Source organism: Sinohyriopsis cumingii, unplaced genomic scaffold, assembly GCF_028554795.1.
Source record: "Sinohyriopsis cumingii isolate HCF-2022 unplaced genomic scaffold, ASM2855479v2 utg002264l, whole genome shotgun sequence".
NCBI lineage: Eukaryota > Metazoa > Mollusca > Bivalvia > Unionida > Unionidae > Sinohyriopsis > Sinohyriopsis cumingii.
In genome coordinates this window covers 212,179-238,598 of record NW_028316175.1, presented here as the reverse complement: position 1 = coordinate 238,598, position 26,420 = coordinate 212,179, and the positions used below count along the sequence as shown (strand labels likewise).

Here is a 26,420-nt window from a genome sequence, read left to right as displayed (position 1 = left end):
ATGACTTCTCTCAAACTGTTGATTTCTATGGTATTATCGAATTCTGCATACAGGAGGACGTTCACCGTGTCTGGTAGAGCATTAGTAAACTGAAGTTCCACACGAATCTGGCCGGATTTTATAGGGTGGAAATGTCCCTCGTCGCTGCCTTGGTCAGGAGTGAAATCGAAAGCCCACAAAGCATAGCCTCCTGCATAATCGTCGTACTTAATACCGTGACTGGTGTTGGTTCCTAACTGTCCGGTAGCTTCGTACAGGGACAAGTACGATCTCAAGTAATTGTTCTGGCTAAAGTTAGGCTCGAAAGGCCGGGTACACAAGGTCTTGCCATCACGACTGACTTCGATCTTGGACACATTGTAATGATGAAAGTTGAAAGGATTTTCATGGTAGGCTCCGTTGAAGGCTGAATTCTTGACGATACCAACAATCAAACGTTTGGGTAACTGTCCTTGGAACAGATGATCTTGGATCATGGATCGCTGTCCAGTAGGAATGGTGAACGTTTTCACTTCCACACGTCGGATCGGATACTTGGCGGTTGTTCTGCTCAATGTCTGACTGATGTCATTTCCCACTTTAGGTAACACTTCCACACGACGCACGTAGAGTCTGGCTTCTTGGATGACGGTTTTGTAAGTGGCATCACGATCAGCCATCAAATGGAAAGTGGCATTGCTACGATTTAGTCTCAGGCGGATATCCACCCCGTTCAGCAAATACTTTTCTTGTAACCACATGTCCAAATGCAAGCGATCCATCAGTTCCAAACTACGACTTAGTGCAATTTTCGCTCGTCGATCTACAAATCCCTTTGAATGTGAAGCATCCGCAGCAAGTACAATAGTGTTGAACTTAGTCGCTGGGTCAGGTTTCCATACCACGCAAGCATCCAGATGACTGTCCTTGGCATTTATTCCGTACGTCAAGAGATTTTCCAGGTAGGCACGGTAAGGGTATGTATCCATGCTGCTGCTGACTAGTTTGTTATTCAAGTACAAGTCCACCTCGCTAAACAAGGAATGCATGAAATTGTTGACGGGAGCTACTGCATCATTATTGTCTATGGCATCGTTGTTCGCTTCGGTTACTTTGACTTTCAAGTACAGGTAACTGCTATTCAGATCGATGTAATCTTCGGGCTGTCCTTTGATTTCAAACTCGATGGGAGCAGAATCGGTCAAAGAGGAGACGGGATGAAATTCCACCCACTGGGATTCTTGCATGGTCATCATGGTGGGGGGCATGGCAAACAGATCCAGTTCCGTCTTGGAACAAGCGCAAGACTCTCGGTGCATCATTTTTTTGTCTCTTTCTCAATAATCGAAAACGTCTAAGTCTCGAACGGTTCTTCTTTTCTTGGCCTTTCTAGCTTGAAGTCTAGTGAAAGGGTGTTTTCTTCGTCGTCTCTTTCTGCCTTGTCCTTGCTGAATGCCTGATTCGGTAGCGTGCAGGGCATTTATAGGTGTGTCTCGTCGGCCCAAAATGTCTTTACCCGTTTGCAGCAAGACATTTTTGCCTGCCCTCATGAAGGCTTCTTTAGGGTTTTGTTTGTCGATGATGACATTTTGGAGAAATTCTTTGCCTTGCGTCAGTGCCGCATCTTTCAAGGCGTGCAATCCGCGTGTCACCATCGGTTTCAACACCGGGGCCACCGAACGAAAGGCCGATTTTAACATGTCTCCTAAACCGTGTCCTCGCTGTCGAGCCACCCCTCGGTACACTGGATACATGACTTACTTATGAATCGTGAGAGAACCGTTTTCGAAAATGGAGTTTCACCGTGACTTTTCCTTTGGTGAATGGAATATTTTGTCCCAAATCTCCTTTTATAGTAATGTTGACCGTGTCCAAATACGACTTGCTGACCGGCAAATAGTGAGGATGGACAAATTCGCGGTGGACGTGATAAGTGTTTCCACCTTCCTCGTCAGCGTTCGTGGCAGAATCCACTTTGAAAGGAATGACACGCAGTAATGGCACGGAGGTGTGTCCCACCACGTTGTATTCCACCACATCGGAATACACAAACATCAAATTCAGTCCTTGGTTCAGTTCTACCGGGGTACGAAAATACTGGCCAAAAGACTCGTTGCTGTAAATGATGGTTTTTTTGGGGTGGTGTTTGTAGTTCTACTTTCTTCCTCATCTTTATGTCACCGCCCAACATGTCAAACAATTCATCATAAAAATAGAAACCCATGATTTTATCCCCCTCAGGAAATTTCATCAGGAAGCGACGAGCTGTTTTGTGGTATTCCAGGGTGACAGTTTTGTTCTTGACATTCTTAAAAGCTTCCCCAAACACGCCATTAAACTTGGTGGCTATGGTGCTGACCAAATGTTGACCACTAAAATAATAGCCTGGGGGAATGAACAACTGATAGGTGGTCCACTTTGGATTTTCTTTGTTAGGGGTTTTCTTGTCATATTTGCTATGGGTATCCATCCACTGTTGTATTTGTTCGTCATAAACTTCCACATCAAATTTATTTTGATTGGGAAGGACATTGAGGACTTGGGTCGGGTGAATCATTTCTACTAAAGCCACTTCCCAATGGGCTTCGTGATCTAAGGGGATGGCCTGAGGTAATTTGGCCGTGTAACAGCACAACGTGTTGTTGGGAAACACCTCCATGGAACTGTCACTGGGTAAGGTTAAGTAAAATTGGTTTTGGTGACTCATAATTCCAGAGTTCTGTGGCTGTCCGAGGGAATATTAGTGGATGCCAGAGGTGTGTCTCCGCCCAAAATGGGGTTCTGGTTGTGGTTGTTGTTGGAGTGGTGACTGCCACTGGCACTGGACACAACGTTCCCGTTCGAGGAGAATTTCAGGGAGGGATTGGGAAGCAGGTAACCGATGCAACTGCTCAATAAAATGGTCCACAATTGTTTGTCTCCTTGTTGCAAACTCAAATTGGCAATGGCTGCCCCGATGACACAATACACCACGAAGATTTGGCAGAAAAAGACGATTTGCGTTTTAGGCACACGTTCTCCGCACCACACCCACAAGGGTTGTTTTTGTAAATCTTGCACAGAAGAACTAGGGGAAGAAGGAGTGGTCGACGTAGCTGCGTCTGCTGTGTGAAAGGGCATGATGGTCACTTCTTCTTTTTATAGTCGATGACTTGCGAAGCGTCGATCCAAGAATCGAAACTGGGTGGATATCCTTTCCAACGTACTTTGACTTCTTTGACACGTCGTTTGCCCACTTTACGGGTTCTGCGTTCGAGAATGCTTTCGATGTCGTACACGTCGTCTTCTTTTTTGGTGACACGTTGTAACTCGGGCAAATAAAACGTTCCTTTGAGCACTTCTCCGTTCATGTCTTCCAATTTATAGACGGCAGGATGACGGCCATGCACTCGTCCAGTGACGCGAAACAATTCGGTCGTCCAGTTAGGTAAGTAACCTTTGTCGAAAGTGCGTTTGGTTTTGCCAATGCGCACCCAATCTCCTACGGTCAACTCTCCACTTTTCTTGGGGACAGCCCTCGTCGGGGACGTACCAAACAGGCGCTCAAACACCAACACTTCGTTCTCGGGGGTCACGTCTTGCGGGGCAGGTCCGATGCTTCGATGGTAAGATTGGTTGTACGCTTGCACCAGGTGCGGTAAGATGTCGATGTACTTCAGAGTGTGGTGATGCGTAAAATATTTCCACATGCGTTCTTTCAAAGTGCGTTGAAAACGTTCCACGATGCTGGCTTTGGTTTCGGGATTCTCGGTGGTAAAAAAATGAATGTCACGTTTCTTTAATTCTTTTTGGAAAGCTTGGTTCAGAAATTCGGTGCCTTTGTCCGTTTGCCATCGAAGAGGGTGACGACCGCTTTGTTTCAACACCCGTTGCAGGGCTCGCACTAACTCGCTGCTCGATTTGGAAGTCAAGGGCACGACCCAGGCAAATCTGGAAAAGACGTCGATGACACAAAACAAATATTTGTAGCCACGATTGTAGCTGGCCAAATGAGAGACATCGGCTAAATCGGCTTGCCATTGATGATCGATGCCTTCCACTCGGGTGCGACTTCTGGCAAACTTGCGTCGAATGGGTTTGTGTAAAGTGTAGGTAGCTTGTTCTTGTAACCATCGTTGCACTTGAGGTAAACGGAGACTTTTCAGTCGCGTTTTGGCAGCACGATACAATTTTTGAACTCCTGCGTAACCTGCAGGATGGGAGGGATCGTAGTAAATGCTGGCTAAGACTTTTTCCATTTTTTGTGTTGGTGTGTTAATAAGTCACCCACTCTTCGGTGATGCTACTTTGGGTGGGTCGAAAGGGTGGTTTGGAAACGGATTTACGTGTCCGATGGGCTACGGGAGTAGAAGTCGAAGGTAGTGGTGGTGGTGGTGGAGGTGGCAATGGAATGGCTTTGGTTTTCTTTTCTTTTTTCGCTTCTGGTTTCCCTTCTTTCTTTTTCACTTCTGTCGAAGGAGGCGTGGACATCATCTTTTTAACCCAAGCTTTCATTTCTTCTCGTTGGGGTGTGGGGGACGGGGTCAACAAGGATGCTGAAATCTTACTCGAAATGGGAGCTGCTGACGGTGTTTGAAACACTTCGCGCATCTCTTCTTCCTCGGGTCTTTGTGGGGTAGCATCTCTGGTGACCCTTGGGGATGGAAGTGGTGGTGGTAATGATGATGGTGCTGGACTTTTCATCAAGGTCTTAAAATCTTTTAGAGTGGGTAAAGCTGTTTCGTCTAAAGCTTTCTGGTGAAAAAGTTGCAGTCTTTGCAAGAGTTGACCGTACTTTTGCGATTTTTCTGTTTCGGACAAATCTTGGCGATCCATCAAGGATTGCAATTCGTGTTGTAACTGGGACATCTCGCTCAAATTGGGATTGGGAGGTAAATGCGGGGTGCATTGTTCTTGCCACCGATGGTATTCCATCCATCGTTTGTAAGGCACTAAGGCTAGTTTTCGTCCTTCCATGGGGTTGTCAGGGGTGAATTCTGAGATCTTGGGACTTCCGAGGGCCTTTTTATCTTGCTCCCACCAGTCCTCCCAACATGGTTCCCAAGACTCCTTTCAGTATGGGGCCTAACAAGAAAGGTAAAATGCCTCCACGTTGGACCAACATCTTCTTTTTTTGACGAATGGGAATTTTCTTTTGAACCATTTTCCGAAGAACGTGACGATGTTTGCCTAAGCATTGTTTCTGGTGTTTGGACAAAGGGATCGTACCTTTCAAAACGTTCAAACAACATTCGCACACGGTATCGATGACCTCTTTGGAGGCCGTTTGAATGAGTTTTTTTTCGTAGGGGTGGAGAAGCTTTGGACAGGACAGATAACAGGTCCCCATGTTTGGCTAAACGTGCTGGCAGTCCTTTCCTTTTCTTTCCTTGGGGTTTTCTGGAGGGTGACATCTTTGAGTCTTTAGGAGCACCGAAAAAACACTGATACCCTACTCGGTCACAGGTCTTTTTTATACTGGAACGCGTCGCCATTGATTGTCTTTACGTCGTATCAGTTTGAGGACAGGCATGACACGTCGTGTAGGGGTACGCAACGGACTAAATCGAGCCAGTTCTTGCTTGGACAAATCCAGTAAACTTTGTAACATGCCCGATCTTTCATGGACTTTGATTTTGGGAGAAGGTACTTTGTGAGCAGCAGCCACTGCCGCTAAATTGGAAGGTCCTGCCACTGGGGAAGTTCTTTTGGGGGTCATCAACGGAGAAGTTCTTGGTGTGATCAACGTCTCCAAGTACTCTTCAGTTCCTGGTGACATCAACGGAGAAGTGGATAAACGTGAGGCTGCCGGAGACGCAGTCACCGCTGTGGCAGGTCGTGGTTTGCGAGTGTAAGGTTGCGTCCTGGCCGAAGTGCCTCTCTTGCGACTAGTTTTCTTCTTCTGTGGACTTTTCATTTTCTGGGGACTTTTTCTCTGTTTCTTTTTCTGGGGGCTTCTTTTCTTTTTCCGGGGTGGTGGTGTCTGGTCAGAGGAGGGTCCTGCCACTGGAGAAGTTATTCTTCTTGGGGACCTGGTCTTTTTCTTTTTCTTCTTGGGGCTTCGTTGGACTTTTGTCTTGGGGATAACTTTGGGGGCATTAGGATCCCATCTTAAGAGTGAGCGAATGATGACCCCTCCTAGAGTACCGCTCCCTCCAGGTTTCAAAATGATTTGTTTTTTGGTTTGAGTGTCGATGCGGGGATCAGCCAGTTGGACCAAAGCGACTTTGTTTCGATCGAAAAAGCGTTTGGTTTGATGAGGAATCTGAATGATTCCTTGGAGTAATTGACGTGCTGTCACCATGAACCATCGTAAGACTTCTTTGAGACTAGCTTCTAAGACACGAGCTCGTGTTTGTGGATCTTTTTCTCGACTGATGCCATACAAGGCACGAATCAATTTGACGGGAAGATGCGACTGAAGGGACGTCATGTTCACACTGTGTGAGACAGACGAAAAAGGGTCTGAGGTTTTTATAGATTTTTTTATGGGGAGTGAAATGAAGTCGAGGACGGAGACGTGTACAGGACAGGCCCTCCGTCTTGGCACCAGTGGTGAAACAAGTGGGTACGAAATCGCAAATCCTCGGGGGTCGTAGGTTTCAAATCGACGAGTAAATAGGCGTGTGGCGTTTGAGTGGCATCGTCGTACGCCTGAGTCAGCCAAGGCGTTCCTAACTGTTTGGCTAAGACTTGCACTTGCGATTTATCTCGAGGGCTTTTAAACAAGACCACGTAATGCGCATTGAGACTGATGGTGCGATGGGCTTTACTTTGTTGAAACAAATTTTGGGTGATGTAAACGACACTGGCATTGCGGTGATGCCCTTTGCGCGTGAACCACAATTTAATTTCTTCTTCGTCTTCTCCTAACATGTCGTCGAAAATGACCAAATGGGTTTGACGGGAGTCAGAGACGATGCCGTCGTCTTCTTTAGGAATGCCTTCCACAAACACGATGGAATCGCCTTGACTTTCTCGCAAGAGGCTGTACGCCGATTGCCACTCTTTGTAACACCACACGATCCGTTGAGGGGGCCGATCGATCAAATGATGTTTATGTTCGATCAAACGTTTGACGAATTCGGTTTTGCCTGAACCGCTAGGTCCAGCAATGAGCATGTTAAAGGGATGGCGAAGATACAAAGCCTCCCAACTGGCACGATCTAAGTGTTCGTCGATGACTTTGACAGTAGAGGAAGAGGGAGCAGAGACAGTAGAGGTAGCCATGGTGTGAGAAATGTCACTTATGACACGAAAAACAAACAAGACAAGAGTTTATATACTTTTTCAGAACACGTTTATTGAATGTTTTTTTTTCAAACATGAATACGAAAGACAAAAATACATAAAAGCCAAAGGCTTAAGTACAAGGATAAAAGGCACATGTTAACGATGAACGTGGAATAAACACAAGTGTCTGTACAACAACCACATCTTTTGGGTAATGTTCTAACCAGTTCAACAGGGGGTAAGGTCACACAAGTGTCCTCCCGAAAGGGTCTTTCAGGTCTGTCCACGATAGTCCTGTCCTGGGTGACGGGTTCTTCTGGCACCGTCACTAACACGGGTTGAAAAGTAACTTTTTTCCTTGAACAACTCTCGTGCATACTGGGCCACTTCTTGGGTCCAAGCCTCAAAACCCCATTCTTTCCAGGCACGGACATCTGTCCAATAGGGATGTAAGTCACAAGCTACACACACATCGTCATACACGTCTTGGGTAGCTAAAAGTTGACGAATCTTTTTTTCCTGTTGAGGTCGAGAAGTATCCAGATGAAAACGCAAGGCTTTGAGCAAAAGGAGTTTTTCGTGACCATTTAAGGCCATGGAGGTGGTAAGTACTGATCGTAAAGAGTCCACAAAGAATCGGCTGGTAAACGAAATCCCAGAAAACAAGTCACTAAGACACACACCACTTGTCGTCCCAAATTGAATGGATACAGTTCTTGTAATAATTGATGGTAATGATCCACGGTTTGAATATGGTCATTGAGTTCCTTCCACGGAATCTGTTGGATGACATGTGACATAAACCGTGGCATGGCAGCCTGTTTTTATATTCTCTTTTTTTTTGATGCAATACACGTACTTTCTAGCCAGAGATCTTCGTTCTCCAGTAGGGAATCTAAATCTTGCATACTGTAACCGAAACGTCAGAGTTCGTTTAGGTGTTTCCTCTTCCGCTAAGCAGATTCCACGTAAAATATGTTTGTAATCCTTTAACTTGTCTTCCTCAATGCGTTGCACTAGGTGAATCTCGAAGTAACCATAATCATGAACATGTCGATCATTAGCGACCTCAAAGTTTTGAACAATGTCTGACCATTGAAAGAATTTCTGACGAATCAGTTCTCTTATACCATTCAGGTACCAGTGGTTAAAGATCTGGTGACGTATCGGATGCAATTGTTCTTTACGTTTCACTTGTATTTTGACCAGCTCTCGGTAAATGTGTTCTCTCAACTCCACAGGCAAAGCACGAATGTTCTCTTGTAAAGTATCCATGAATAGGTCATACTAAATCCTCTTTGGTCTGACACAAGAAATGTACTGTTTGCACAAACATGGTTTTAATTCATTGTCGAATCTAAATCGTTTCACCACTAATTTACACATTACAATTCGTTCAGAAGTTTCCTCTTTCACCAAGTTGACATTGCGTGAAAGATGTTGGTAATTCGTTAACTCTTCCTCTGGAATTCGATGCAGTACGTTTACAATGTAGTAGATAGAATCGTCAATACCAAACCATTCCTTTTTATAACCAGGAGGTCGTTGATCAATGTCTGTCCAATGGAACACTTTCAACTCAATCAGTCCTTGTATAGCCTGAAGGTACCAGTGGTTCAAACACCGGTGACGTAACGGATGCAATTGTTCTTTACGTTTGACTTGTATTTTGACCAGCTCTCGGTAAATGCGTTCTCTCAACTCCACAGGCAAAGCACGAATGTTCTCTTGTAAAGTATCCATGAACAGATTATTATGGCAAGAAGTTACTTCAATGTCTCGGTCCCACTAAGGGTAAGTAATGACAATTCGGTGACCATCGAGCATGTTCTACGTAGGCCGAATCTTGCGGCTCCCAGTGGTGAAGTGACACACCGCAACTGAAGCACTTGACTTTATCTCCTTCACCCAAGTAGAAAATTCCGGCTCTGGCTAATTCTTCGGGGGTCGGTCCTCCCAGATACTTTGGCCATTTTCCTTTAAACGATTGAAGACGATTTTCAAAGTCGCAGTATTCCGACAAACGCACAGGAAACGAATATTCGTCTTTCACAGGTTCGTTTCGATGAGGGTTGAGTGACATGGGTAGGAGTTTGCTCAGGGCTGGATGACATCCGTAGGGGGGTAGACGTAAAGGTGAACATTCCCCTTTAAAACGAAACCCAGTAAAATGTCCAAGAGGACGAGCAGCATCGCTTTCGCATCCCACAGGTTTGACACGCACAGCATCACTTTCCATGATAGGGGTAGGGGCACTAAAGTTCCCATGATGCTTTACGGCATCGCTCAGGTCACAACGTACAGCATCGGTCCCATCGCAAAGCTCACAATCGCACTCGTCTGCAAACTCCGTTACGCAATTACAATGGTAACCACATGGACAATCGCAGTTTCCTTCCGGACATTTTCCGTCGCAATGCCTGGGTCTTATCCATCCAATATTAGTCACACTAGAGGAAGATACAACTTTTTTACAATCCCCAAACTGGAACGATGCCTCTTTCAAAGTATTCATCTTGTTCGCTCGGTCTTGGTAGTCACAATGAACTATCGATCTTGCCTAGGGTTCCTTTTTTATATACAGACCAATACCGACGTGACCGTACGGTAAGGTGAAATGATTGGGAAGTCGAACTCGCTTCTGGTATACAATTTGATAGATTTTTTCCAAGGGTCGACTGACGATGTGGTGAGTGGGTAAACGTACAATCTTGTTCGGTTGGTAAGTGGTCACTTTAAAGTTTCCATCCTCTCCCGATTGCAAGGCTTCTTTCAATACCCCAAAGTTGACCACTCGACTGGTACGATAATTCAGAGTCAGTCCTTTCACTTTGCACGTCGTGTGCACTTCTCCTTGTTTGTCACGGTATTGGTAGCCGTAATTTTTAGGACCGCCACTGACGAAACTTAAAATCTTGTCGTCGGGATGCTCGTCTGTCCAGGCTCCTAAACGGTCTCCTTCGATGGTAGGGTGATGTTGAATCGGGTGATGGATGTAAATGCAACTGTCCGTGTCAAAGTACAGGACGCGTTCCCCTAACAGTTCTAAAGCTTCGTACAATTTTAAGCGAGCATGGGCTGTCACGTAAGCCGCAATGATGACATTTCCAAAAGGGTCGTCTTGTACAAAGTCCAGATCTTCTTCGTAATTGACCAAGATCAAATTCTCTCGAACGACGTCCACGTGTTTCATGTATTTGGTTTTGTCGTGAATCATCTGGAAGTAGCGGGAAGGTTCTGTCAAATATTCCGTCTTGGGTAAACACGGTCGTTGTGCCATTTTACCCCACAAGCAATTTAACATCACTTTGGCAAACGATCGCCTGCCTTCGTTTTTCTCGATGTGGTCTAAAGTGATGCCTTCTTGTTCGTAGTATTTCTCTTTGAATTGTATTTGGTCTTCGGGAGTGTGACACCAGGAAGGATAGCCGCTGGCTTCTTGCTTCAGTTTCAAAAAGGCATCCACGTAGTCTGTGAAAATGCCTTTCTGCGTGGGGTCACCCTTGCGGTATTGTTGTGTCTTGGGAAAGTGACAAATTTCGTACACTTCTAACAGTTGGTATCCCATGTCCAGAGCTTTGAACAATTCCACGCTGACCCAGGTTCCCGTCAAGGCACGTTCTTCCTGGCTGTGATGGCAAGGTTGGTCTTGGTTGCACGTTTCGGCACAAGTACGGCACAAGGGAAACATCAGTTTGCCTTGACAATGGTGAGGTAAGACGGGATGGTATAGGTTCGTGGGAGGCAAAACTTTGCACTTGATCAAGCCTTCGTATTGTCGAATGTTGACCAGGTCGATGTGTTCCGTGAACAATTGCGGGTGCCCTACAGGAAAGCGACAATATTTGCACACGTAGGGATACAGCGAACACACGTCCAAGTATTTGATTTCTTCTCCTTTCTCTTCGTCGGCTTGGTACAGCAAACAGGTGGCATTGGTCCTTCCTCCGTACAAACTATCCCTCGGGTTCAGCGGGTCCATGAACTGGTAACTTTCCACGAGGCGTTTAAACTCGGGATCGGTTTTCATACGGTGATCGTACTCGTGTTCCCACATTTCCACCACTTGGTATCCTTCCTGTTCCAACTTTTGGCGTCGCTGACAAGTGTCCTGGTACAAGTCTTCCATGGTTCGTTGCAAAAACTGATTTTTAGTGCTACGATCAGGGTAACAGACGGGACATCCGTGAAATAAGCAACCGTTAAACTCGTACACGATCTTGGGGTTTTCTAAGTCCCAGCCATCGACCGAATACGTTCCGATGGTCTTTTCGCCCCCTCCTTTGCGGGCATGCTGAATCCACTTGTCTTCCTTGTCGCACAAGTAATGTAACCAACGTAGGGCTTTGACCGAGTATTGACGTTTGACATAGTGGGTCGTTTGAGGACTGATGACAGCCACGGTGTTTTCAGGCATGAATCGTTGTCGATACACTAAGGAACACGCTTTGGCAATGGTGCAAGCTTCTTTCAAAGGATCGACCCCTCCGTGTTCCATGAACAGTTCTCGAAATTTTCCACAGCAACGCCGTAAAATGTCCACGTCGGAACGACAATACTTTAGCATTTCTTCCTGAAAGTCGAAAGGGTCCGAGGCGTGAGCCTGGTACCAAGCGTAGAAAGCTTCTCGTTGTTCGGTACGCATGTTGTCGGGGTTGTAATAGTGAGCCTCGGGTAAATGGGGTAGAACGGCATGTTGACTGGCTTCCGTATTGAAAAAGTGTGGAAAATAACCTTTAGCCATTTCTGTCATTCCAAACGTTTTAGGCATTCGACTCAAAGGCATGGCCAAATAGCTCATCGAATCTTTAAACTGCACTTGTGCCACTTGCATGAAAATGATTTTGGCTCCGTTCAAAGTCACTTTAGGACGCTCGGTGCCTTGTTCCGTATAGTATCTGAGAAGAAACTGTCCATCGTATCCGGAGAAATTGTGAGCCATCACCGTGGCATGACGATGACAATCTCCGTAACGTTCGATGTCCTCTTGGCTCCACGTCTTGTCGATGGGGTCTAAGACCCATTGGGCGAAATCGGCTAGCGTGTTCGGTCCCCGAAAGATTTTTTCACGTCCTCCAGGAATCTTGCTGCAGTGAGGACAATGACTGAAGATAGGTTCTTGAATGCACTTCTCGCACGCTCGATGAGCCACGCAGAAATTAGGAATGTGAATGCCGGTCTCTTGCATGCATTCGAAATCGATAAAGATGAAATTGCCTTTCTTCTTGTGACCGTCCTCTTTCTTTGTTGGGGGTTGGTATTTTTGCACGTAACATTGGTGTTCCAAGTCCACGATGTGGTGACAAATGTGACATTTTTTCTTTCCTGAACATACGTGTGCCTTGGTATTATTGGTACGTATGACTTGTTCACACGTAGAGCACAATCTCAGAAGTTGACAAGCACATTTCTTCTGTGAACCTTGCGTCTTCAGATGTTGTTGGTAACAGGTAGGGCTAACAAACGTGCGCAGACAAGTTGAACAAGGCACTGGTTCTTCGCTCAGACAGAGTGAAGAGGCCAAACATCCTGAGCATTTCGATCCACAATGCTTGTGTTGCTCTCGATTATTATAACCATGGTCACATTTCTCACAGTAATAACCGTATCCCAGGAATCCGGTGATAGTGGTAATGGTATCGAAATGGTCATCGTGATAATAAACATGAATGTATTTTCCGTCCTTAAAGTCTTGCCCTCGAAACAACAAAGACCCGCGCACTTCTTGAGGGTGCACTTTCAAGGTGTAACGTGGAGCTAGGGCATCTTGCAATTTTTGCATCTCAGGAATGCCACAGGGTGTGTCTTTGGACAGTCCGGCTTGTTGTAACAGAAGTTCTGCTTCGTTTCGTTGTTTGGCTCGGTCGGATTGTTGAATAGTTTTCCAGGTTCTTTTCCATTCTACCGTGTCGTTCTTGTTGGCATAGGTTCGTCCCACCACGATGGCACGGGCTAAACACATCTGGTCATGAGGGTTGTGAATTTGGACAAGGCTACGCTTAATGCTGCGAAGGTCGTTCACCAATAACATCTTTTTGCGTCCGGTCCCTTGAGGAGGAGAGACGTGGGTCATGTCCAATGTGGCTTTTCCATCGGTGATGTCAAACTGGTCATTAGATTGTTGCACGTGTTGAATCTTGTCCATGACTTTGGAAGCGGTCAATTCTGCAGGGGTGCTAAACTCGATCCAAACAGGGGATTTCAAACCATCGTGTTGTATGGAAAGTCTCAAGCGATCGTCTTCTTTGGGTTGACATTGTTGCTTGAGTGCAGTGAGCAAAGAATCCCACACCCCAGTGATAAACACTTCTGCTTTCTCTAACGGCACTTCAGCCTTGAAATCTTTAAACTTCACCGTGTATTTGTAAGCCGTAGTTCTAAATTTTCTAGAGGAGCGCTTTTCCGTCTCTCGAATGGAATAGTACTGTTCAGGGTTAACTAAGGGTGGTGAAATTGGTTTAGAGGGTTCTGATTCTGGTTCACTCATGTCCTCTTCAAAATCACTGGCATGAATTTGTGCCAAGATTTCAGCCCTGGTACGAGGCGATAGATCACGTTTCTGCCTCTTACTTCTTTCTTCTTCTTTCTTCTCGAATGAATTAGATCGTTTCATCTTGAAAGCAAAAAGTCAAATGACTCAAGTTCAAACACCATGAACTACTTTATAGTCATAGCATACCAGCGTATATAAAAGGGTGTGTGTCTTGTCCTTTCACTATTCATTTCACTCTCAAGCCGAGCACAACGATGGAAGAGACTAACCAGATGGAACGTTTCGTCAGAGCTTTGCGAGGGGTCATTAGAAAATTCTCTTCAGACCAGCCTACGGACTACTCTCCTTCCTTTAGAGATAAAAGTCAAGATACTTGCTATATCTGTCAGAAGAAAGGGCATTGGTCTTCAGAGTGTCCAGACCGTCAAAAAAGAACAAAAACAGGGACTAAAAAAGACAAAAGTCAAGATACCTGTTATTATTGTAAAGAAAAAGGACATTGGTCTCCAGATTGCCCAAAAAAGAAACAAGAGGAGTCAGAAGAAAAGAGGGATTCTTCAGAAGAAGAGAGGGATTCTTCGGATGAAGAGAGGAATTCTTCAGAAGAAGAGGAAGAAAAAAGACAATTCTATTTACAAGAGGCAAAGAAACAGGAGAAGAAGAAAAGAAGAAGGGAAGAAAATGAGGAAAAGACGGTGAAGAAATTCAAAAAACAGAGAGACTAAACAAGGAGAAAGAAGAAGTCAATGAACTTTTTTATTAAAGTGTTGTGTTGTAAATTGTGAATTGGATTGTAAAAAAAATGGATAAAAGAATAAATGAATGATATAAGGTAAGAGTCTTTTAGTTTTGATTTTAAAATAAGAACGTACACTCACGCACTCATACACAGACACGTACTATAAAGGTAAAATGGGTGGGTTTTTTTTTTTTTTTTTTTTTTTTGAGTTATTGGCAAATTGAAATTGTATTTCTTTTCGAGAAATATGGGTGGCCCTGAAAAGGGCCTTTTTTTCTCTTTATGGTGTAGGGGTGAGTTTAAGCAATCAACTTTAACTGCCTTATGCCTTTGCCACGGCCAAGGCCTACTTCTGAACTGCGTAATGTTGATGATGATTGGGTTGAAATCACTAAGGGTGGTACGGTAGGCTTAGTCACAGGGTTGACGTGTTTAGCTCGGGAAGGTCGTATTCTCTTCGGTCGTGATAAAGAAGTCTGATACATTTGTTTCAGACTTCTTAACTCCGCTAAAATGTCCAACAGTACCGTGACCGTTTGATTTTCACCCTCTTGTTTCTTTGCTGCTACTTCTTCTTGCTGTTGTTGCTGTTGTTTTTTTCTTACCTCTTCTTCTTGTTGCTGTTGCTGTAGGAGAAAAGCCTGTTCCGCTTCCTTTTGTCGTTGTATAAATTTCTCCAATTCTTCTTTCTGTCTCTGTCTAAAATTCTCCACTTGCGGTAATGAAGAAGGTAACGAAGGTTCCGGAACAAATTCTTGCGAGGAGAGAAAATCCACAAAATCCCAATTCACCTCTTCTGAAAGTAAGTCCGGGTTCCCTTGGGCGGTCTCCCCTGCTGGTGCACCCCATTGGATCGTTTTCTGAGTTTCCGTCATGTTGAATCACTGTCGCATAGATTGACTGCACACAAGCGCTAGCGAATCTACATAGACTACGTGACGTCACAGACTGCTCTCTTCGGATTGGATGCGGGCTGACTGAATTTTGTAACGCGTGTTCGGATTGGTGAATGAACTCAATCCGTTTCAATCCTACCTGTACCTATAAATAAGCGCAGTTCAGTGCATTGATTCACCTGTTCTCGTCGCTTCAAGATGTGGACCACAGTTGAGTCATCCACCCTTGTGTCTTCCATGATGTTTCGGACAGACTTGCTTATGTGTGTCCGATCCAAGTGGACCGTTGTCCACAGGACAAACACCAGCCTGTGGATACGTAGGATCTACGTTGAAAGACAAGGATGCCTGAAAAGAGTGCTGGTTTACGGGCCAACAGTGAGACGCAGCCTAAGGACAAGAAGAAGACCAATACGGTGCCCTTTATGTTAATGAATACATTAACATAAACCCAAAAGCCCTTTTCAGGGCCAGCCATATTTCTCGAAAAGAGATAGCCTTTGAATTGCCTACCCCTTTCTTATTTTTTTTATTTTTTTTTAAAAAAAAAAATCCCATGTTCCATTTCCCTTGACGCTATACAGTCCCACCCTGTTTAAATTCCTTTGACGCTATACGGTCCCCTATTCCCATGTTCAAATCCCCTTGACGCTCAACAGTCCCACGATTTTTCTCCATGTTAATTTCCCTTGACGCTATATGTTCCCACGATTTTTCTCCATGTTAAATTTCCCTTGACGCTATATGTTCCCAAGGGTATTTTTAATGATAAGTCCCATTGACGCTATAATATCCCCCTTCACTACTCTTGTATGTATGCATTCTTCTTCTTGGATAAAAAATACTTAGTTTTTTCTTTTGTCATCAACATAATGCATGTCTAGCTCTTTTTGCCCGTTTCGTTGGGCTTTTTTGCCCGACTCGCAAACAATTATAGTGCATAGACTGGATTGTATGAAATAACCCACAGAAATTTAGGCACCCACCACTGTGTTTCCAATAGTGAGTGTGAGGATAAGCTTTTTTTTTTTTTAATTCGACCTCTACTTTGCTACGAAAAGAAGAAAGAAAAAAAACGTATTGCTTCCTTAGCCTGCTTATAAGTCATATTTTATTTGTTTCATACAGGGCCCTCCCCGTCCTCGCAAAACTTAATTCTGGGGCCTCTTCCCAATACAACAAAAAATGTAAATGGGAATTTTTGGTCCCTACTGGGCCTGTTCATCCACCACCCACCACACGCTTCATATTATTCGGTACAATGAATAAACGTCCCATCCCCAATACGAAACAAATAAACTCCACACCACGCAGCCCCATCTGAAAATGAAGTGATTGAATATTCGTATAGAAAGTTATTTTATCAAATTATAACTGTATAGAAAGTTATATATAAAATTACAATAAAATAAAGTGATTTTGGTTGGTTGTTTTGGGGTTTAATGCCATTTCTCAGGGCAAGATAGGTTATATATGGTGCCAGCATAACTGGTGATGGAAGAATGGGGGAAAACCCAAGCAAGAACTACTGAGCTACGGGAAGCTACTGGAAGCCTTCTCGTATACGCACACTGGCCGAGCCGGACACTCAAACCTAAGCGGACAAAAGTACGATGGTAGTGATCGGTAGAGGCGAGAACTTTATACCACATAGCCACCAGCCCGCTCCAACCACCCACCCCCACCAACTCCACCCCCAAAAATAAAGTGCAAAATATATATGCTTGAAACTTACTATGCGTGAATATACAAAAACCTGTTGTTTTCTTTGTATTTGTGCGCGCGCCTTTCCAAATGAAATGTACGCCATGATTCCAAACAATGACATGGACTTGCCACCAGAAGAGTATGGGTTTGAATCCTGTGATGACCAGACCGGTTGAGCTGCCGTAGTCTCTGTGACGATCTAACTTGTCATGTAGACCGCTCCAGTGGCCTAAGTGGTTAGAGCGTCCACTTCGGATGAGGTCGCGGTTTCGAACTCCTGTCGCGTCATACCAAAGATTTATAAAAAGGATACTAGCATCTGCCTAGTTAGGATTGGTCGACCTGGTGTCAGGATAATATAAATGAGTGGAACATTACGTTACATGTCTGTTGCATGATGCTCCAGTGCAATTCTTAACAATAAACTGCCACACTGCAGATATTATAGCGATATTACTGAACAAGTTTTAAAAATACGTTAAGAATCCAAATCTCACACACACACACACACACACACACACACACACAAACACACACATCTTTCGTGTATTAGTGAACTGTTAATTACAACCAATATATCGCTCAATCATACACGAAAATAAATCCAAGAAAAACTAATATCCCATTTCTCTAACTCAAAAATAAGCTTCTATTTTTTAATGTCGTACCAAGTGTGATTTTCACACATATCATTATATGGGGAATGCATGTGTGACAGAGTTTCCCGTACGAAATACAACCTTCATTGAGTTACACGAACACCGTAAAATACTTTTTTTTCATATTAAAATTTATAGCTAAATTCACTGTAAAAAGATTCCATGGAATTCATAAGAACTGCTTAAACAGCATTTTCCAAAGCTAATGTGTTAACTAAATAATTATTTTATCTCTGGGAACATTGATTCTACCCGTATAATTAATAATGCGAATAATTTAAACTACGACAAGAAACCTGAGAAACCAACTACTAAAGGTGAAACGAACTCAGGACAGACTAATTTCGTATTGGCGTATTAATACATTTATGTTTATTGTAAGGTTTATTTAGTCTGTGTGCAATAATAATCCCTACATTTGTAAAACTTAAGTTTTAATTGACGCTATGTAGCCAGTACTGTGCTGGCGTGCCGAGAACCAACACACATTCGTGCTAATACCACAGACAACAGTCAAAAATTCCCTTGCATATCATATGAACAATTGATAACACCATCTACTATCTACCAGTTAAACTTTTAGACTTTTTGTCACATAATTTTATAATGTTTCTGGTTGATATGTGTCGTCATCGTATGTCACATAGCAACCTAGTAACATCACGAAGCAACATCATTGTTTAACAACACGTTATTGCAGTAATGCACTAAATGGGTCGCAATTTCGTTTTCTTTGAAAATCAACAAGTTAAATAATCCAGTATCATACACGCTTCTAGCGGCTTATGGCACATAAACGCATGCGCAAAGATCTAAATTCATAGACAATAGGTTTCGTGGATTATATTTCAACAACAGCACGAATAAATAGGTACTAAATGACCTCTGTATTCAGCAGAAAAGAAATCATATTTGTAATTGATAAATTAGGACAGCCTTTGGCAGTACACGGTCTTCTTAATGGATTTTATATTATCTATGTTGGTACCTGAAGTGCCATCCGCCATTCTAAATATCATGGTATCTTTCCACTTTCACACAAATTCCTCCTCAAGCAGTCAAGAATCGTTTGCCGCAGCTTCACAACTCTTTGTGGCAATGTATAAATTGGTCGACTGTCCATGTTTATCGAATTGTAGTCCTTTGACACATTGTGTATCATCTGCAGAGGACAAATTCAATGACAAATATTCAGTTATCGATACTCATTGTCGAGGGAAGAAATTATAGAAAACGGATAACTTATCAAATAACACCGTTCTCCATCTGTGCTGGTATGTATGAAGTAACTTAAGAAGTATAGTGGCAATTGTAGTGTAGTTTAGATGACAAATTGTCTGTGAGTGTTCGAGGAACATTGTCGTCTGCTTCACTGGAAGATCAAGATGTACTTAACACAATTGACTGTGTGACTAGTGAAATATTTTCGACCCTGAAATGGATTTGTGCTTAAATTTAAATGAATTGCTTTGAAATATTTTAAAGGCGGATTTATGTATTTCTATTTTCCAGAGCGAACGGGTGGAAAGCAATGGGCCATAACACGAGTGATTGTCGGCTCTGAGGCCTCCCAACCTGCAATCGAAAGTAAAATCTAGAATGTCTTCTGATTACCAACCAGAACCGATGGTGACATTGATGGTGACCAAACACGAGAAAGAAATGTCGGAGGAAGCGGCAAATTACAAATACGACTCAACAGAACGGAACAGTATATTGAGCTTTTTTACCATGTGAAGAAGGATAATGAATTTGTTTTGACCCTGCGCAGAAGTGTCTCCTGATATTTGTATTTTTATGATAAAATGATGCAACAGGCAATAAACAACTACAAAACGTTGTATGCAAACAGTATAAAATTCGCTAAGCTTGGCTTTAAACGGTGAGAGAGGCCATTCGTAGGACAACACTGGTCAAGGTTTATATCAGTTATTTACTGATTATCAACATGGTGAATTTTACTCATGCTCTTTCCTGGATTATTATTGTACCGTTAGCGATTTTAACGGATATTCTTGCCGTCATAGTAATCATCCATTACCATCCGTATTACAGTGGTACAGACGTAGTGCTGTTGTCATTGGTACTCAGCATGACTGCAAACGTTGTTTTTATATTGCCAGTTCCAGCCATTTTAGAATTAAGGGCTATTTCTTGGAACTCTGGCTTATGTAATTTTTTTACATGGGGATTTATTAGCTTTCGGATGGCTCAGATTTTATGCTTAGTAACAATGTGCGTGCATTGGTCTGCAGTTCTCAAAATTTCCGCAGAAAAGAAAAAGTTCATATCAGCAAATGTGCTGAAGATTGTAGTAGTGTTCGTATGGATTGTTTCTTCAGTTGTTGGATTATTCCCGACCATCGGAGTTACGAGTGATCCTTTTCAGAAAGATAGGTGTACATTTCTAGCATTCGATTTAGGAATGGGTTTTACCATCTTTTTCATAGTTATTATTTTTGCCACAGTGCTAACATCTGCAATATGTGTTACAGACGCCACTATTCTTTTGAAATACATGAAGCAAGTGGCGGAAGTTAAGTACCAAGCAGGTCGTTTTTACCTCCCTGACAAAAGAACTAGTGTTCCAAGCAGTGGCACCTGTACGATTCTCGAGCGCTATCGCCGACTGAATTTTGCATGGGATTTAAGCAGATTTATTCTCGTCTTCACAATCCTGTCTTTCTTCATGAACCACGTATCGTACGCGGTAAGTATGCCCCGAAATACAAAGAAAGATAGCATACATTTTATTCTTTCCCTGCGAAAAAGCTAATAAATTGGTAAGATTATTTTAGTTTTCTGTCATTACCAGGCACGGATATATAACAACCCAGTCCATTCATGTTATTTCCTTGATAAATATACATATAATAACTTTATGAACTATTGAAAAACATGGTTATCGATGGCGAAATACATTCGGTTTACTCAAACGTATCCACAGTAACCTTTTAAAATTATCACTCAGAAATTTAGAATTATTTTGTACGAAGCCGTAAGACTCATAGTAATAAATTAGGCAGTGTATACGACCGTTATTTCTGCTGCATAAAAAGCATCCATGTTTTAAGTCGTTTATTTATCATCTTAGATGTTATGGTGTTTTAGCGGTCAGAGGGAAGCGAGAATTCTACGAATGTTCTAAGTAATCGTGTCGACGGGTAACCTGTGTCTAGTAAAACTAGAAGCTTTTCTTGAAACAATATATGACAGGTCCACGATACCTTCTAAATATATACTATTAGTCTATTACCACAGTTTTTTTTTCTTTAAACGTATACATATTATATTGTATATTAAAATCTTGAAATAAAAGAAATGTTCATGAAAAAAATAGTATCGAACAAACCCCAATATAATCTGTAGTTGGTGGTAACCCCCCACCCACACCAAAACCACCCAAATAAACTAATATCGGTCTTTTCACACAGTTGCTAATTTCGACATACGCGGTACAACAGGCTTGAAGCCCGGCTCCAGTAGGAGAAAACATGTTGTTTACTGATGTCTTATCCTTCATTGTGCCTTATAAATGTTTAATTTCGTCATCATATAATCTTTCAGACTGAATCTCCAAAAATCATGGGAATACATTTCAACATGTTATTGGATATTAATATTTAGTGTTAAAACAAAAACTAGCAGGCAAGAAGAATTTTATTTGCTATCAAAGACAAAGTTCTGAAAGAATACGAACTGAGTCAATCATATATTCTACTGAGTTAGATAACGGCCTTTGATTGGTTGAATGCCAGGGATGACGTAATGTTGAACTTATCAATTATTAGGTACCGGTATTTTAGCTATTTGTGAGTAATAAACACAACGTACCTGAATAACATGAGCTATACAATCTATTTGGACAATAATAACTTGGGAAAGCTATGCTTACTGAAACTATAACAAGCTTCTTATAGACTTCGGGGAAAAATAGTAATGACCGAATGGATCCATACTCGACTACAAAGGTTGTTTCGGTTGCAACGCACGCGCTGTGACGCCTTGGCTTCACCTTCTACTGGCCAATTCCCGCAATCGGAAATTACTCGCTAAGAGGCTGCCATTTACCGAAATACATATAAACTTATTCTCAATCTTAACCATTTCGCAAAATAGACTTATTTTAATTGTCGATTTTCGATAAAAATAGAAACAAAAGACAATCCCATTAAATTCTAAAGTGTTAGAAGAGACTGGAAACATGTGAATGTCTACATGACAAAATGACATTGTATACTGGGTACGTTAAAATAACTACAATTTTTATGAACTGACTGCATTTTCTACAATCTGATTGGATGTAAACAGTCACGTGATACTGAGCCGGAATTGTTCACACATCGCAAGATTCTGCTTACTACTTTTGGTTCCCTGTTTCCAGATCGAAGTTTTATCTACATGAACACCTTACACCCTAATCAAAGCAACAAGCCCCCGCCCACCCACTTCTGTGATTTCCGATTAAAATTTACAAAGCCCTGATTAAAATCTACCATTAGAAGTGAAAACTGTAATTGCACAGACCTTCCTGCACTCCAACACTCACCCCTTTTGCCTCAGAAGGCATATAGCATGCTTTACAAGCGAGTCTTCGGAAATTATTGCATTTCTCTTCGACTTGTTCCAGCAGATGTTATTAAAGGTCAGAGTCATGTGTCAAGCAATGAATCCAGGGGCGTATTAACCATTAAGCAGACTAAGCACGTGCTTAGGGCACCAGGGCCAAAGGGGTACCACAAAGTTGAGAAAAGGGTGAAAAGAAAAAAAAACGAATGAAGATTTGTAAAAACAAATTGATAAAACTAGTGCAAATTGATCATGATGTTCTGTTTCTTGATTATGGTGCACCCTAGGGTTATCTTCCCAGGTGTACGTGGAAAGGAGGGGGGCACCAAGATTTGTCAGTGCTTAGGGCACCAGTGAGCCTTAATCCGCCCCTGAATGAATCTCACTTAAAAAGGACACGATTTTGCTTTTGAAATGTCGAAATGTGTAGAAATTAACAGGAACGATTGCTATAACATTACGTGCCGTACGCAAGCATAATTTTAGAAAAAGGGAATAACCAGGTTTAAACAGCATCAACTATATTTATAGGCTACTGCATTTGTATCGGAAAATATGAACTAGTTTCTCGGATAAAAATAATAATAATGATGACTTTGTATAGCACCTAATCTTTAGAAGCTCTAAGAGCTTTACAACGTTAGACAACACCTATAAGATAAAAAAAAAACATATAATGATATGATTACAAACACAAACACCATGAAATTAGAAAACATAAAAAACCATGCTGAAAATATTTAAGGTAGGAAACATTATTAGGTCTTTAAGTTTGTTCTTGCAGTCGAAATAAGTGAGTTTTGAGAGCCCTCTTGAATGTGATCACTGTGTCTTTGTGTCTAAGTTCAGTGGGCAATTCATTCCATGTTGCTGGGCCCTGGTATGCAAAAGAACGCTGTCCATATGACTTTGTTTTCATACTTGGAATAATGAGTATACGATTGTCAGAACAGGAGCGTAAGTATCGTGCTGGTGTGTACACATGAGTGAGGTCAGATAAGTATGTTGGACTAGAGTCCGTCAGTGAAACGTAGCACAGAGAACAAATTTTGTGTTTGATTCTGGATCGAATGGATAGCCAGTGTAGGGTACAGAGCAGCGGGGAGGTGTACTCTGGTCGCGGTACTCTAAGTATGATCCGAGCAGCTTTGTTTTGAACATTTTGAAGTTTTTGGAGTAGATATTGAGATGAACCAGATATAATTGAGTTACAATAGTCCAGTCTTGAAAGTACTAATGAACACACAAGTGTTTAAATGGCGTCAACTGAAATATATTTGCGAATGGAGCTGATGCGTCTCAGCTCAAGATATGCAGCCTTGCATATGTTCATGATATGTTGGTGCAATGTGAGAGTACTGTCCAGAGTAACACCTAGGTTTCGTACTGATTGTGTGAATTTAATGCTGGTGTTGCTGATATTTATTGTTTGAGGTAAAGGATGTGAATGAGAAAGTCTTTGTGTTGTAATCAGAAAGGCCTCAGTTTTATAATCATTCATCTGCAGCTTGTTACATGTCATCCATGATTTCACATCAGAAATGCACCTCTCTACACCTTGGATGGTAGCATCAACTTCAGTTGGGTGGCTAGATTTGTATATTTGGGTATCATCAGCGTTCAGTTGGTGAGACACTGGATGATGATCTATGACACGTGAGAGCGGCTGAGTGTATAGAATGAAGAGAACAGGTCCCTGTGGAATACCACAACATAGATCAACTGGGCTGGAGTGTATTCCGTTTGCAGACACAATTTGTGTCCTGTTGACCGAGTAAGACTTGAACCACATTAAGGCTGTATCATGAATGCCAAATACATGCTGGAGACGGTGAAGTAATATATCATGGTCTATTATGTCAAATGCTGCAGACAGATCAAGGAGGGTGAGGACTGTAATCTTTCCGCTATCCAAAGCAGAGAGAATGTCATTAACTACTTTTAGAAGAGTATTTTCAGTACTGTGGCAAGGGCGATATGCAGATTGTACATTGCTAAAACGACTGCTGGGAGTGCAGTATATCCATCCGACAAAACGAGTTCATATTGTCCCATACAATAACCTTTTTATTATATGCTCTTTTTTATTCTACCTAATGCTTAATTATATTAACAAAATACAGAATGTATGCAGTATTCTAAACTAAATATACTAGCGCTGATTCATCATTACACAACAACAACATTATTACTGCGCACATGCTTCCGCCCAGATAACTTTGAACTTAGTCGCTCGCTCGACATAACTTTCGAAACAAAATGGCGTGTCTAATTAAAATTGAAATTTGGAGTCATATTGTGAATGAATGCGCATTGCAACAACTTTTCCATTTGATCTGGAATGAAAAGATTTTGGTATTTTTTCGATTCTACCAAATTTTGTGATGATGGACTGGATTTATATGTGTCAGTTCCACATGAAATACATCGGATTGAAGAGGCGATGGAGAAGCGTGTTGACATCTGCAAATGTGTTTCTGTTTCTGTCATTGAATGTTTGAAATCATAATGTGGGACAAATATGAAGTTTTTCAATGGCAATTATCAAAAAGACGCTATGTAATGGCAATTTCGAAATGTATAATCAAGATTGAGAACCTATGACATGGCTCATGTAACTAGGATTTGCAGAACTAAGAAAGTACATTTTGAGGAAATTCAGGATGTAAAACTCTAAGTATATTTTTTTGCCATTCTTATCATCAGCTAAAGAAAACAGGTTATGCCTTGTCACTTGTATGTCATTTGTAAGGATCCGTTCTTGCGTATATTGTATAGCTAGCATAAATCCGAAACATTGTATCGAAACTGTGCCAAAGCAGCTGACATGTGGCAGTCCACGAATCATCTCCTTTACTTATTCAGAAACAAATTTAAACAACCATAACGTAAAGCGCCCACTACGCGAGTGTGCATGATTTGTTTACAAATCAAAAGTGTTGGCGTCTGCGTCCATTGTTTGTTTACAAGAGAAAGTAGTTCCTTTATGCACGTGAATGCAATATGAAGGTGTGCAATATCGTAAAATACTGAACGATTCTGTCAGTGTAAAGTTAACGGGAAAAACAATTAGCATATAAAATATATATGAATGATCATAACAATATATCACTGGCATGATCCGCTATGACACTCTACCCTATAGTACTGTAAAAAGAATCCACGATTCTAGGTCAGCGAAGATCGGGCCATGTATTATTTCGCAGTTAAAAGGCTAATGAAAAAAAAACTTCTTTCTATGTAAAAGTGAATGTTTTGTTGATGAAAGCTGCTGATCTGGTGACATAAAGGAAATAAATTGGAATCATAAATGACCATGGTTTATCGATGTGTTAATTTTACCCATTACTCACCCAATTAACATAAAGCCATTTGGACTTTATTTACTTTGTGGGTGATTACTGATTAGGTCAAATTTACGTATCGATAAATACCCAGCCATGATCATTTAATCGTATAATAATTCCAGTCTTTACGGACTGACCGCAGTTTCTACAATTTGATTGGATGTAAACGGTCAAGTAATTCTGATCTGGAATTTTCATGCGTTCATCCAGGTCATTTGATGTGAAGTTTTATCTATATCAACATCGATAAATACCCAACCATGATAATTTATTCCTATAGTAACGTCCTCCGATTGTCTGTGACGTTTCATTGTTGTGTCAGACAGATTGCATTTATACCCACGTGTCCCCATTAGATAATGTTCCAACTTTCGTCATCCTCTTTAAAGTGGGTTATCTGCCTTTGCTAGGATTAAACCACTGCCACTACGCTCTAAAGCTGGTGCAACCGTATGCTTTGGTCAGTAGCGTACTAACGGCGGGAGGGACACACGGGCGGGTGGCTCGGGTGTCAGTGGTCTAGGGCGCCAAAACAAGTGAAATTAATGTTTCTAATGTGGAAATGACAGACATGCATAAAATGGTTCTTGACTGTCTTGTGTGAATGATGGAATTAAGATGTTAGGAAATGTCATCAAACGGCAATAAATTGCAGAAAATTCTTTTGCGACCAGGACTCCGCTCGGGCCCCATTGGGGGAGCTTACAGCGCTCCTCCAAACCCCAAATCCCACTGGTTGGAGGGGGTACTAGCCCACTCCCCGGCTTCGGCCCTTTCGGCCTCGTATTCTGGCCCTTTGGGACATCATCGTTGCCCTTG

General features: G+C 42.2%; 1 protein-coding gene across 1 annotated transcript in view; it reads left to right on the top strand.

The window, feature by feature from the left end:
- LOC149770827 (uncharacterized) overlaps positions 1-26,420 on the top strand; it is a 122,768-nt gene that overhangs the window by 22,181 nt on the left and 74,167 nt on the right. The window contains exon 2 of the mRNA XM_089949067.1: positions 19,198-20,395. Coding sequence (XP_089805193.1) covers positions 19,634-20,395 — 762 coding nt within the window. The 5' untranslated portion in view covers positions 19,198-19,633. The remainder of the gene's footprint in view (positions 1-19,197; positions 20,396-26,420) is intronic.